Source organism: Lygodium microphyllum, chromosome 2, assembly GCF_053477565.2.
Source record: "Lygodium microphyllum isolate KBCC chromosome 2, Lygodium_microphyllum_v1.1.10, whole genome shotgun sequence".
Lineage (NCBI taxonomy): Eukaryota > Viridiplantae > Streptophyta > Polypodiopsida > Schizaeales > Lygodiaceae > Lygodium > Lygodium microphyllum.
The window spans coordinates 18,245,719-18,258,811 of NC_141136.1; the positions used below are offsets into that span (position 1 = coordinate 18,245,719).

The following is a 13,093-nucleotide window of genomic DNA, read 5'->3' on the forward strand; positions in this document are numbered from 1 at the left end:
GGAGGTGGAGCTTACTTGAGGTGCATTGCAAGGATCGTGGAGCCATTAATGTGCCTTTTTCAAATAGACTACAATGAGAAGGTAAATTCATGAGTTCATTGCATTTATATGGAGAGCTTATAATGGTTATTTGAGATGTAGCCATAGTTGTGTTGCTCAAAATGCTAGAAACAATATGCATCCCATTAAGTCTAAAATTCATGGCTTGTGAAATCAATGACATTTTACTTCCATTTCTAGGATTGACGAAATCAAATAAAGAGGCATATACGTTGTACGCCTAGTGACAAAATAGGAGCTTGTACTTTGTCGCATGGATTAGCATAGGGTGAGTGAGCTTATATGATCCTCATTGCCCTACTTGCTTGAGATCTATACTTGAGTTTATTTAGAATGGTCTTGAATTTTTTATTCTTAGAACTAAAAACAATTGGTCTTGGATCTTCATGACCACTTAAGAATTTAGAAAGGGAATCGGATGGCATGCCAATGGCCATAAGGCCTTTGTCTAAAAATCAAGTGACACTGAGTCATAGGACTAAATGCCTATGTGTGAAAAACAAAATCAAGCATCATCTTGTGTATGGCCATAGGGTCTCTAATCGCAACTCCAATGTAGCTACAAAGGCCTAGCCTTGGGAAATTATTCAACCACTTACGCCATTACATGATTGTTTGACCATTTAGGCCAGCCTTGCTCGTCATTGGCCAATTAGGTCATGATAAGGCCTCATTGGCAAGAGAATATGTCAAATGGCCAAACGGCCTTTTCAAGGCCATAAGGCCTCAATCTCATTCAAATGACCAATAAGACCTCTAGTAATTAGGCATTTACCTTATTCTTGTATTATTCTTGATCGAACGAAAGTCAACAATTGGATAATTGTTGATAAATCGGACAAGATGATGAAGTCAATGATTGAAAAAACAGATGAGATGATGAATCCATCAATTGGATAATCATTGAAAAATCAAATGAGATAATCAAGTCGAAGAAGATTATGTGCATCAAAAGTAAATTAGACAATTTGGATAGTCATTCACTCTCTAAACATTGCCTTGGCACTACAAAAGTATGCATTGAATCGTAATGCTAGGTCTTCTTGGAACATCATTCTCTTTCCTAAGTTGATAACCTAGTATGACATCTTGCATTTGGCCTTGGAAAAGGATAGGACCTTGTGATCAATTGTGCTTGACTGCCAAAAAGCACAGAAAGTAATTCATTGGTGTTTATTCCATACCCCCCAAGTGAATATGTTGAGTGTGAATAGAGTGACCACTTCACCTAGTTGGAAGCACATCTTTCGTGAAGCTGCCATGATCCTCATGATTGCTTGCCATAGTTTGCTATTGAGAAGCATAGTATTAATATGTTGACTCATTTTTCCTTAGCTACAACCTTTCTATCTAAGCATCACATGATCACATGACTGTGTTCAACATAACCCATTGAGGGGTCATTTTTCCTTAGCTACAACCTTTCTGTTAAAGCATCACATGATCACATGACCATGTTCAACATAGCCCATTGTCAATGCAACCACAATGGGTACATTGGCAATGCTTTATTCCACGATTAGAAACTTGCACCCAAGGACATACCCACCTATGTACCCTATGTTTTGCATGCTTACTCACTTCCCTTAGGCACATCCCTTTCCATTTTAAGACCTATCTCTAGGATGTATTAGACCTTTGAGACCCTAAACCACTTGTGCATAAACCCTATTGCGCACATTCATTTCTAACTTGTGAGAAGAGCATAATTTGCATATAGATCATGCTACTTGGGAATCTTAGAATAGGACACTAAACCCTACACCTTTAGGTTAGGCACTTCTCCATGCTCACAAATACCTAGGCACACACCCTTAGCCCTAGCACTTATAGGGAACACAATTGCATCCTAACAAACTTGCATTAGCCACTCATCCAACTTGGAGCCATGCACATGCACTTTCAAGATAGGTCTAACTTATCAAGGCCAACTATTTAGTGCACTTTTTGAATCTAGCATCTCATTCTCATACCTATCTAACACATTTGTAACTCTAAATATTGTTTTGATATTCTTCATCAACTAGGTCACTACAATTTGCACATAGGCAATTAGCCCTTTCGCCCTTTCAATTTTGCAATCTAACTACCCACGTATTCCCTAAAAAACACATCTAGGCATGACCCTTGCCACAACCCACCTAGTGCATCCCAATAGAGTCAACTTAATTCTAGGTTGGCACGTAAGCACCATTGTTGCAAAGGTACTATTCAATTAATCACCCCCCACAGTCACCTAGATAACAAGAAATTGACACATACTAGACATCCCACTCAGTCACACACCACCACTTAGCACATTCTTAGGGGTAGCTTTTGCTTAGTGGAAGTGGAGCACTAGTATGCAAGTCCACTCACTAAGCCCATTGCTTCTACTAAGACCTTGCACGTAAGCACACCATGTATACTTCTAGAGTAGTATCCATAGGCACTATCGTTAGGTTTGATTAAGTGCACATAAGCACACCTTGATCATAATCATCCTACATGAGAAGATTTCACAAACCCTTAGGCATACTAGTTCAAATCCAAGATACTACATCATTGGTTAAGGCACTAAAACCAGCAAAGAACCAAGCACATACGAATAACACAAGTATAGTAAGTGGCATAGCACTCGTACATCAATTTGGCCATCCATACACTCATTAGGTTTTGCATGTAGTAATAGACCTCCTTGGATACATTTAGTAATCAAGCCCCTTACCCTAGCACACTCTCCTCATGCTTAGGCACAACAAAAGCTGAGGGACAGTACTTGAAGGACCACAACCACACCTACTTATTGAGATATCAAGCTCTACATGAGCAATTTATGCAGCTTTCATGGAAGCCATATTTGGATACAGTGTGATGCACATTACGCTATGTCAAGTCCACATTGGACTATGCCTTATTCTACAGTGCAAGTGTACCATTCGACTTGCATGATTACAAACATGTAAATTAGGCTAGTAGTATTTCAAACAAGAGATATACCAATGGTTTTATGTTTTCCTTTGGGAATGATGTTGTTACTTGGAGTAGCAAGAAACGACCAACACTTGCCGTGTCTAGTACAGAGGTAGAGTACGAAGGTAAAGCAATTGTAGCATGTGAGGTAGCTTAGTTATGCAAGCTACTTGGTGATTTAGGAATGTAAGTGGATAAGAAGGTTATCATCTACTGTGGTAACCTTAGTAGCATTCAATGGGCTAGGAACCTAGTGTATCATGGGTGGACCAAACACATAAAGGTCCATTGCCATTTCATTCAAGAGTGGGTTCTAGCGGGTAATATTGACTTGGTTTATATCAGCACGAAGGATCAATGTGTTGATATTTTCACCAAGTCCTTGGGAGCTGAGAAGCTTCAACACTTTAAGACTATGCTTGGAGTTTATAAGCTCATGTTGAGCTCAAGGGGGAGTGTTGAGATGCCGAGCTCTACATGAGCTGGCATCCACTATGTGTCTCAATGATATGGCATGATACTATTTACTGGTGTGTTAGGTGACCAACATGAGGATACACCAATGATTCTATAGCTAGACTACACCCCACATAGTCCATCCTTAGTTATGGCACATTCATTGTGCTACCTCTTCTTTCCTAGTGGATTCACACTTAGTGGCCACATGTGCATATGTTGTGGTACTTTCATTTTAGTGTTTTATCATGTTGTAGACTTAGTTCTCTTTTTGTAAAGAAGAAGAAGAAAAAAAAAAGATTTTTGTCGTATCTCTTTGTGTTCTCAAGTCTCCATTGCTTTTGTATATGTGTGCTCTTGGGTGCTTCACCTCTCTCCTCTCTTATTTGTTTTTACTACTCACATCTAAAGCTCTGTTGCTTGAGACAAAGATGATTCTTGTGTTCACGAGTGTATCACCCACTCTCAAAATCAAAAGAGGCATGAGAGGCACAAACCTTGACAAGAGAGCTTGCCCTCATTGAATGGTGAAATTGGAGTATGAACATGCTTCAAAATTACCCTCAATTCTAGTCTTAGATATATAACCTTTGGCAAGGATACCACTTGCATGACTTGAGAGAACCCTAGAGTTCTAGTGGAACGAATACAAGGGAAATACCAAAAGATTACCTAGGAATGCCTTGCGACAATTAGAAACCAAAGCACTCCTAACCCGCCTGTGTGAATGCTACTAGATATGATTTTTAAGCACAAAAGCTAAGAAATACAAATGCATAAATATATGCATGGAGAATGTGCTCACTCATGTATCGGTTGGGAGATTGTACCCATTCTCTTATCATGCACTATTATCTTTGTTTTCTCTCTTATGCAATGTGTTTCTCTAAATTTTTAGTTTATATTTGCTATTGCATGGTGAAAGGCTACAACATTTAATCTAATGATATGTTTAACTATCTATAACCTATGGCTCAAGTGTTCAAATCCCAATACAAGGGCCAATTTTCTAGGCCATTAGGCTATCAATTTTGAGACCTATCATGGGGTCAAGGCCACACGTTGTGCACCATACTCATGAAAAAGCAAGCCACAAAAGATCAAATTTGTTTAATCAAGAAGCCATAATTTGCAAATTCAAATTCAATTTGCATCCCATCACCTTTATACATTGGAAAATATGATGTTATCCTGGCAAGGCCTCACAATTTAAGAATTAAAAAGTATTCTTTCATTTTCACAAAACCACTCCTCTTTAAGGAAATCCAAGAATAGTGGGCCATGTGGTGGTGGGGGGGGTGGGGGGGGTGGGGGGGGGGGGATGTAAATGGATAGAATGTGCATCTCAACCTCCCTCCCATTAGTTCACCTCAAATCTCTTACTTGGAAAGGATATTAATGCCTAATCTAAAGTTCCTTTTTTTAGTCCATATTTTTCCTAATGTGTTATTGTACTATGAGGTTGTCTATACCAATCTTTTGACCTCACAAGTGTAATAGGAGTTAGTCCATGTGATCTTTTGACTAGGATGCACATTATAAGGTGACAAGTTTAAGTGGATCATGATATGATTAGTCATGTTTTTTTAGCCTTATCAACTTGGAAAGAACAATTGAAGAAGAAGGAAAGAAAATCCAATTAGAGTCATCCTTAGACTCTCATTCTCACAAAGGAAAAAATTTAAGGGCTTGTCCAAGTATTCTCCCTTTGTGATCTACTCCTACCATTATGACTCAATCTATGTCCTTTCACATTCATCAAGTGGAGAATTCTTCTATGGCTTGCTCATCTTTTGGGAAGGCTTGGCTAGTGGATAATGATGCTTTGAGTCAAACAACTTACATTTGAGATTCTGTCTAGGATCATATCACAAACATTGGGTGAACGATCATTTTCTACTCCATCAAACTTTTCCATATCCATTCTTTTTAAAATTTGATGCCCTCAATATAATGTGCCAAGGCACATTTAGGGGTTGTATGAACATTCTTTCTTGTTCATTTCAAGTAAATTAGAGCTCTATTTCCTTCATCATCTTCTATATCTTTCTTCTCTCTGTTTTCCTTTATTATGCACTCAAAACTCACATGAGTTACATATTATATCAATAAGATCCCTCCAAGTTATTTGTCCACTAGGATTCGTCATAAATCTCCATAAATGTGTGAATGTATGATTTCATGCATTGTTGTAGCTAAGTACACATGAAGGAGTCAACCCATTTTTGCTCAACAAGAATGTATTCCAAGAAGCTACAAGCAAGAATCATATTATCCTTAATGGTATTGACAAAAACAACCAATTTTTCTCATCCTTCCACATTGTCTTGATAAGGGGAAACCCTCAAAGCATGCCCTCATTAATAAGGGAGCACGACTATAACCTCTTGTGTGTATGCCTTTCTTATTGCAACATGCTACGAAGGCAAAGGAATAAGCTACCAAGGTAGAAAGATTATTCAAGAAATTTTGGTGAACTTTGTAAAGCCATGTATGTGGTGTATTCAACATCTTTTATCAAGTTTATTTGTATGCAATATACAACAATAATTTATTTCAAGAATTGGTATTACATTTTGTGCACATGACCTTATACAAGAGTAAAGATCCTACCTCCTTAATAAGTAGAATAGAGCATTCATTAGAATCATGTAGCTTGCTAAAAGTTATCACAAGTTGTCACGACGATCACATGATGAAGTCTTTAATGCGACCACGGTGGTGAAATCCCACCAAGGACATCATCAAGTTGATGTGCAAGTCAAGGTCTAGTAGTTATTAGTACTTTACGTGAAAGCGATGGTTATTTTAGCAGGCGAACAGGCCCAAGGGGACACACATAAAACTTCTAATCTGTACCTAAAATGTGTCGTCGTTTGACGACTCCATGACTTTATATAGGCTGCGCAAAATGTGACATCATTTTGCAAATATTTTTTAAAAAGGCGGGAAAAAAAAAGCAAAGAAATGGGTCAGGTAGGTGTCAAAGTGGGGTAGGTGTCCAGGAACGCCTGTCGGTTTTGCGGCGAACAGAAGGGACGGTTCGTTCCCCAAGCCTAGGCTGGCACGGCCCTTACAAGCTGCGACGTTATGGTGCCTCTGCCGGGAGTAGAAGCAGCCATGGCGATGATGCCGCTGCCGCTGACTGCCTCGATTTCATCAGCTTCACAACCGGAAGAAGAGGCAGACAAGACCAAGGGCGGGCTCATCTTCATTTCGGACACTGCCTTCGCTACCTCATCCACAATCACCCCCTCCACACCCAGCTCTTCTTGGCGACGCACAGCGTCAGCGTCATCGCTGACCCATTAACAAAAAAAAAAAAAAAGACAAGCGACGCCACCCTGTTCAGTCAGGGCTAGATTTTGGGTATTTGGAGGATTGTCTCTCTCTGCCAATAATCACAAGGTTTAGGTCTGACCCTTACTTTACTTCGCCGTAGGTGAGAAGAGACAAGTCGGCCTCCAGAATGCTCTTCACCGCCTGCGGTCGTAGCAAGATCGATGCCGCTTCTGCAACTATACCATCTAAAGCAGCTGCGCACAAAACAATATATATTCCCCTGTTTTGAAGATGCCCTAAACGACAACACAAGCAAGTAAAAAGAGCCCAACTAACAGACCTTTTCGACACACGTCCACTGCTGCTTCCAAGGAGTTCCTCCTCGAATCCTCGTGCAGGTGCAACCCTCCTTCTGTCAAGAAGTAAACCTGCAATTTCATCATATTGTTAAGGGAACATACCCCCTCTGTTTGGCTTTCTTCAATGGAAGCTTGGCATCAGAATAATTTCAACGGAATGGCAGGCTAACGTAGAACTACAGGATAGGTGCTTTGGTCTCTTCTCATGACTTCGACAGCGTCGGGGTGAAAACTTGAAAGAATAATGCTCCGGTTCCTCGAACATCTCGATACAACCTGCATATTTACAGGACGACGTCTTCAGAACATGCAGTTACGGCGCCTCTCGTGGTCGGGAAACCATGAAGAATGAAATGTTTACATCCGTTTCATCACCTTCAAGACAGTATTTACTGTCTGTTTCATTATAGCTTCGGCAATATGTTGGTCGTCTGCAAACTTGAGCTCGATGTTGAAGCCGACTGAAGTTGAGACCTGCTCGAAAGCCTCTTCCAACGTGCAGAAAGAGTCGTTGACCGACACCTTCCATGGTACCAACCTTCCGTCTGCAGCTTCTCTCAACAGAAGCTTATCCGTCTGGGACAAACTGGAATTGCTAAGATTGACGCATTCAAGCAACGAACAAATTGCTGGAAACAATAGTTCTGACTCTACCGTGACCATGGCACCGTTTTTATCTGGATTGGTGATTACCTTGGCTTGGTGGTCGTTTTGATAGCCAATATCCAGAAACTCCTGCAGTGTCATATCTGATATTTTCTTTGCCACAATGCGCCCCTGGCAACCAAGTTCCGAAGCCCTGTAAGATATGCATAAAAGCGCTAACATGTACGAAAAAGGCAACAACCATATCTCCACGATCCAAAGACCTCGATGCATCATCATGGAACATGTTGATGCACAGAAGTTAAGAGATCCTCAATATTCAAACTCACCTCCACCATTGCAACTACATGATTGTCGTGGAAGAGAACAGGGCATCCATCTTCGGTCACCTGCAAGAGGATGCATCCTGTGAGAAATGGAGCATCAGTCCTAGCCTAAGACCCTCAGCCCGCACTTCACAAAAGGTGAAGTTTTCACCCTATAAGTGTAAGACCTCTGAGCGGCAGGCTCTGAAAGAACGACCCGAACAAACCTGCACATCGAACTCCACAAAGTCCGCTCCGTGTGAAGCAGCAGTGTTGAAGGATGTGATTGTGTTCTCCATGATAGAGTGCAGGGAATCACCTGAGATTGGATTACTCTTGTTCTTGCCACAGCCGCGATGGCCAATAACCAACAATCGCTTCATCGTCGTCAAAGAACAGAATGTAATCTGCGACAAAGAAGTCAACAAAACGTCACCAGAAAAGCAGCACCATGCGGTCCGCAATCTCTCTTAACACGAAAACGGAAAGAAGCGGAAGCGAGGACGGAAGAAAACGGAAGGCAGAATGACAGGAAAAGAAAACAAGCGCCGGAGGAAGATGTGCCGTGAGCGGTTTTGGCACTGAAATGCAAGGCTGCGCAATGGCACAGGAAAATGGGGGAAGCATGAATTCTAATTCCTGGTGGTTTGAAATGGAGAATTAGCGGATGCCTAAATGGAACCCAAGGACGGTGAAAGATGGCGATAATGGGAAGAGGAAAAGCATCGCCATGGACTGTAAAAACGGAGAATCTATCATGTTCTCATACCTGGTTGTTTGAAATGGATGAGAAGACACCTACCTGACGCAGGTTGGAGGAGACGAGGGATGGCGCCGTTAAGTCGATGCACTGTGTATGTGATATGCGAGAGAACAAGGAAGATCAGGCTACTTTAAAGGGAGGGAAGATGAAAGAGGGAGAAGGGAGGGAGGGAGGGAGGGAGAAGGAAAGGGCACGAATAACAGCAACCCCTGAAAGGAAGTAACCAATTGGCCCAAAGGCTCTTTGCCAGCTTTGGTTGACGTGGAAACCTCTCTCTCTCTCTCTCTCTCTCTCTCTCTCGCTCTCGCTAGGAGAGGACCTTAAAAAGTCTTAGGCCTCTCTCTCTCTCTCTCTCTCTCTCTCTCTCTCTCTAGGAGAGAACCTTAAAAAGTCTTAGGCCTTTTACTTCCACATACCCCAAAGTTTTAGTTGCCTTTCACCCAGTCGATAAAAAAATTTTGGAACTTTACCTTCCAACGTCCCCACATAGCATATAGCTCAAACACCCAAAATATATATTGGACACATTTCGGGGTATCTCAAGCTTTGGTTTCTAAAGGTTTTAACATTTTGGGGTATCTCATGCTTTAGTTTCTAAAGGTTCAACATGCTGGACAAACCTTTACTTGTTGGATGTTGTCCAACAACAAAAAGTAAAAGCAAGACCACCTCTTTAGCAAAAATCTTCTTTCATGCCTTTGCCCCTCCCGACATCAAATCCCATCCATAGACCATCGAACCTATAGTGTGATGTCACATGCAAACTTATTGTCAATCTAAAGTAGTAACTTAGGGTTGGTCCAAAGTAATTCTATAGGTACATTATTGGGAGTGATGTTAAAGGGAGGCTAATCACATCGGTTATACATATGCCTAATGCATAAGTTGAGTCTCATTTTTCTTAAAATAGTTGATTTCCTAAGTTTTGCATCCACATTTGCTTCGTTCTCTTCCCAAAACAAAGAGCATTGTGAAGCAAACCAAGGAAATGAGATGGTAGCTATGTGGACACAAATAAGAATGGCTAACTCAATAGCTAAAGGAAGGGTAAATAGAGTAGATCTCTCTCTCTCTCTCTCTCTCTCTCTCTCTCTCTCTCTCTCTCTCTCTCTCTCTCTCTCTCTCTCTCTCTCTCTCTCTCTCTCTCTCTCTCTCTCTCTCTCTCTCTCTCTCTCTCTCTCTCTCTCTCTCTCTCATCCCTAATTTGACATAGCTTGTCCATGGTTGAGTAGAAAACACAAACATCAGCTCACCCCACCTCGAGCACATAATTCCTTTATGGTTTCAACACAAAGAGCAACTCACAATTTCAACTCAAACAACAACTCTGGACAAAGCATCACCTTGTCCCCAAAACCAAATAGCAACTTGAGGCTTTAATACAGCTTCACATCCACATCCCATGCAGTTTGTCATCGGTCTAAATATCCTGTACAACCCAACTCGCTCTTTCTAGTCGAACATCAGCTCACCCCACCTCGAGCACATAATTCCTTTATGGTTTCAACACAAAGAGCAACTCACCATTTCAACTCAAACAACAACTCTAAACAAAGCATCACCTTGTCCCCAAAACCAAATAGCAACTTGAGGCTTTAATACAGCTTCACATCCACATCCCATGCAGTTTGTCATCGGTCTAAATATCATGTACAACCCAACTCGCTCTTTCTAGTCGAACTGCTAAAAAAAAATTTCACCTAGATGCAATGACTGTACTTTTTGGCACCTTCATGTCATGTTTTGACTTTGCTTTTTCTACCACTATTTTTAGCAATGGATGTTCTTTAGCTATCAAAGTTGCTTTTTAACTTCATTTCACTTAAGCTTTAATAAAGTCTCACATCCAAATCCATTGCACATCTTATACAACCCGTCTTACTCTTTCTAGTTGAACAACTTTCATCATGTAGCACAACTAGGTCTACTAAGCATCAAGGTTCGAGACATTGCTAGTAGCTCAATTCTTGGAAGCATATCTCTACAATAAGAGTTTGCTCATACACGTAAGTGTCTTCAAAGGGTTTTTCCCATCTTTTCATCACCTTCCTCTATGGTTCAAGGTGCCACCTAAGGAACAGGGTTAGACATAAATTATTGCCCTAATAGCAAGATATACCCAAAGACTTTTTCAACTTCCCTAGCAATACCACCCAAGCAAAGTCCATAGGAAAAAACCCTATGTTAATGAGTTTATAACTTGAAAGTAGAAAATATGACCTTGAAGGACTTACTTTCCAAGGTCCAATGCATTTTTGGCTCAACTAGAGGAGAAGTTGGGTATGGAGGTGACTACAACTAGTAAGAAGATTGGACATAAAATCAAGAACATGACAACTATGATGCAAGAAAAGGTATAGAAGGAAATTGCAACAAAGAAGGAATGAGATATAAAATTTATGATATATATTAATTTTTCCATGGTTAATGAAGCTACATTACAAAAGGATATCAAATCTCATGCACAACTAGGAGGACTTCCTAACCATTAGCATGAAGAAATACAAGAGGAACTAGAGGATGAAGTCCACCAAGAATATTTAGAGTCATACAAGTTAGAAACCAAACTATAGCCGATATTGGAAAATCAAGGGTAGCAACTTTGGATTTTGGAGACATATCTGATATTGGGGATGAGACAGAATACCCTAACATGTTCAGGATGATAGTAGGAGTTTGATTTACATGATTATCATAAGGCCAAACTTGAGCTATAACTTGAGCTATGTTGTTAGCCTTGTTAGTCAGTCTACGCAAATGCCTAAAAAGCCTCACTTGGATGGAGTTAGATGCATTTTGAGGTATGTGAAGTCAAGTTTGCATTACGAACTTTTTTATGAGGTAGGTAAGGATATACAAGTGTTTGGATACACATACGCAAATTGGCATGGTAGCATGTCTGACAGAAGATCTACCTGTGGATTCATGTTTTTCATTGGTAATGCAACAGTTATGTGGAGCAGCAAAAAGTAACCTATAGTTGCTTTATCAAGTATAAAGACTAAGTATAGAGGTGCTACTATGGCAGCATGTAAGGTGGTATTGCTACAAAAGTTATTAGGTGATATGGATGTATAGGGAGATGGTCTAGTTGTCATTCATTGTGACAACATGAATAGTATACAATTAGCTAGGAACCCAATAGTCTATGCTAGGATAAAGCACATTGAGGTGTATTACCACTTTGTGAGACAGAAGGTACTTGCAGGAGAGATTGACTTGATATATGTCAGTACACAAGTTCTACAAAGGCATTGGGTGTAGAGAAGCTTTGAATATTTTGAAGGTTACTTAGAGTTATAAATATACAATTGAGCTTGAAGGGGAGTATTGAGATAGAAATCTCAACATGTACGGACATTGATGATCGACCACCTAATTAGATAAATTTGTACATCTATACTTAACACATCAATGGTCATTATGATCCTTACATGGCCACTCACCTAGAACTTATTATATTTAGTTTATTGCACCTATCTGCAACTTGCACAGTTATAGCACTAGTCGATTAATATAGTTAGTTATGCATTGTTTGACTTAGTAGGCCACTTTCCTTATGTTCTATTTTATCTACACTTTGTGTACATTGTATTGAGTAAGAAAGAAGAAGAAAAAACTAGCAAGAAAATGTTTTGGCCTCCATTTCTCTTCTTATGTTCTTGAGTGAGCTTCCTCTTGTGTGTATGGTGTGTGTTTGACACAGCAACTCAAGCAAGTTCCCCCACCATGCGATTCTTGACATTGGATCATCTACAAAGGTGCTTCAAGTCATAAGACTCCTTCAAGTCATAAGACTCCACAAAGGGAATTAGATCTAGGATCTTCATTAATATAAGGGTATAGTCACTCTCGGTGATATTTTCTTGATGCATGTTAAAGGTATTGGCACTTTTCCACTATTGCATAGCCATCCATGGAGTTATGTTTTAGAAGTACTACATGTTTCAAATTGGGGATTCCCATTTCTCTCAATTCATGGCCTTATTAAACTTGGTAATCAAGTTGTCTTCATCAAGCAAATTGTAAGGACTCTTCATCAAGAACCATTCTTGTGATAGCTTGGTAGGATAGAGGGCTATATAGGTTCCAATCCCCTTCCTTTGTGTAGGGCCCTCTAAGGTACTCTTCCATTGTCACACCCATTCACATTTGTCTAAAACCCATCCCACAAGCTCCATCCCATCCCCCAACATATCCTCTATTGGTTCCCTCATACCCCATCTATTTCAAAGAGGGAGGATATCGATAATGCAATTGTGGATTCCCAAGATAATGAGGACGTTCTTTGAGGATTGCATTGACAAACT

At 40.3% G+C, this 13,093-nt stretch overlaps 1 protein-coding gene across 2 annotated transcripts; it reads right to left on the reverse strand.

The window, feature by feature from the left end:
• Positions 1-6,322: 6,322 nt before the first annotated feature.
• LOC148039524 (glycerophosphodiester phosphodiesterase GDPD2-like) lies at positions 6,323-8,957 on the reverse strand. 2 transcript variants are annotated; one of them, XM_087665166.1, is made up of 9 exons: positions 8,823-8,957; positions 8,248-8,427; positions 8,045-8,104; positions 7,803-7,886; positions 7,485-7,685; positions 7,290-7,385; positions 7,091-7,178; positions 6,896-7,004; positions 6,323-6,768 (listed from the first exon to the last, which is right to left on the reverse strand). In XM_087665166.1, exons 2-9 carry the CDS (start codon positions 8,401-8,403, stop codon positions 6,525-6,527), a joined length of 1,038 nt encoding a protein of 345 aa, XP_087521292.1. In that variant the 5' UTR covers positions 8,404-8,427; positions 8,823-8,957; the 3' UTR covers positions 6,323-6,524. The 2 variants fall into 2 exon arrangements, with proteins under 2 accessions (XP_087521292.1, XP_087521295.1); XM_087665169.1 differs by having other exon boundaries at positions 8,340-8,427; positions 8,823-8,872.
• Positions 8,958-13,093: the final 4,136 nt, after the last annotated feature.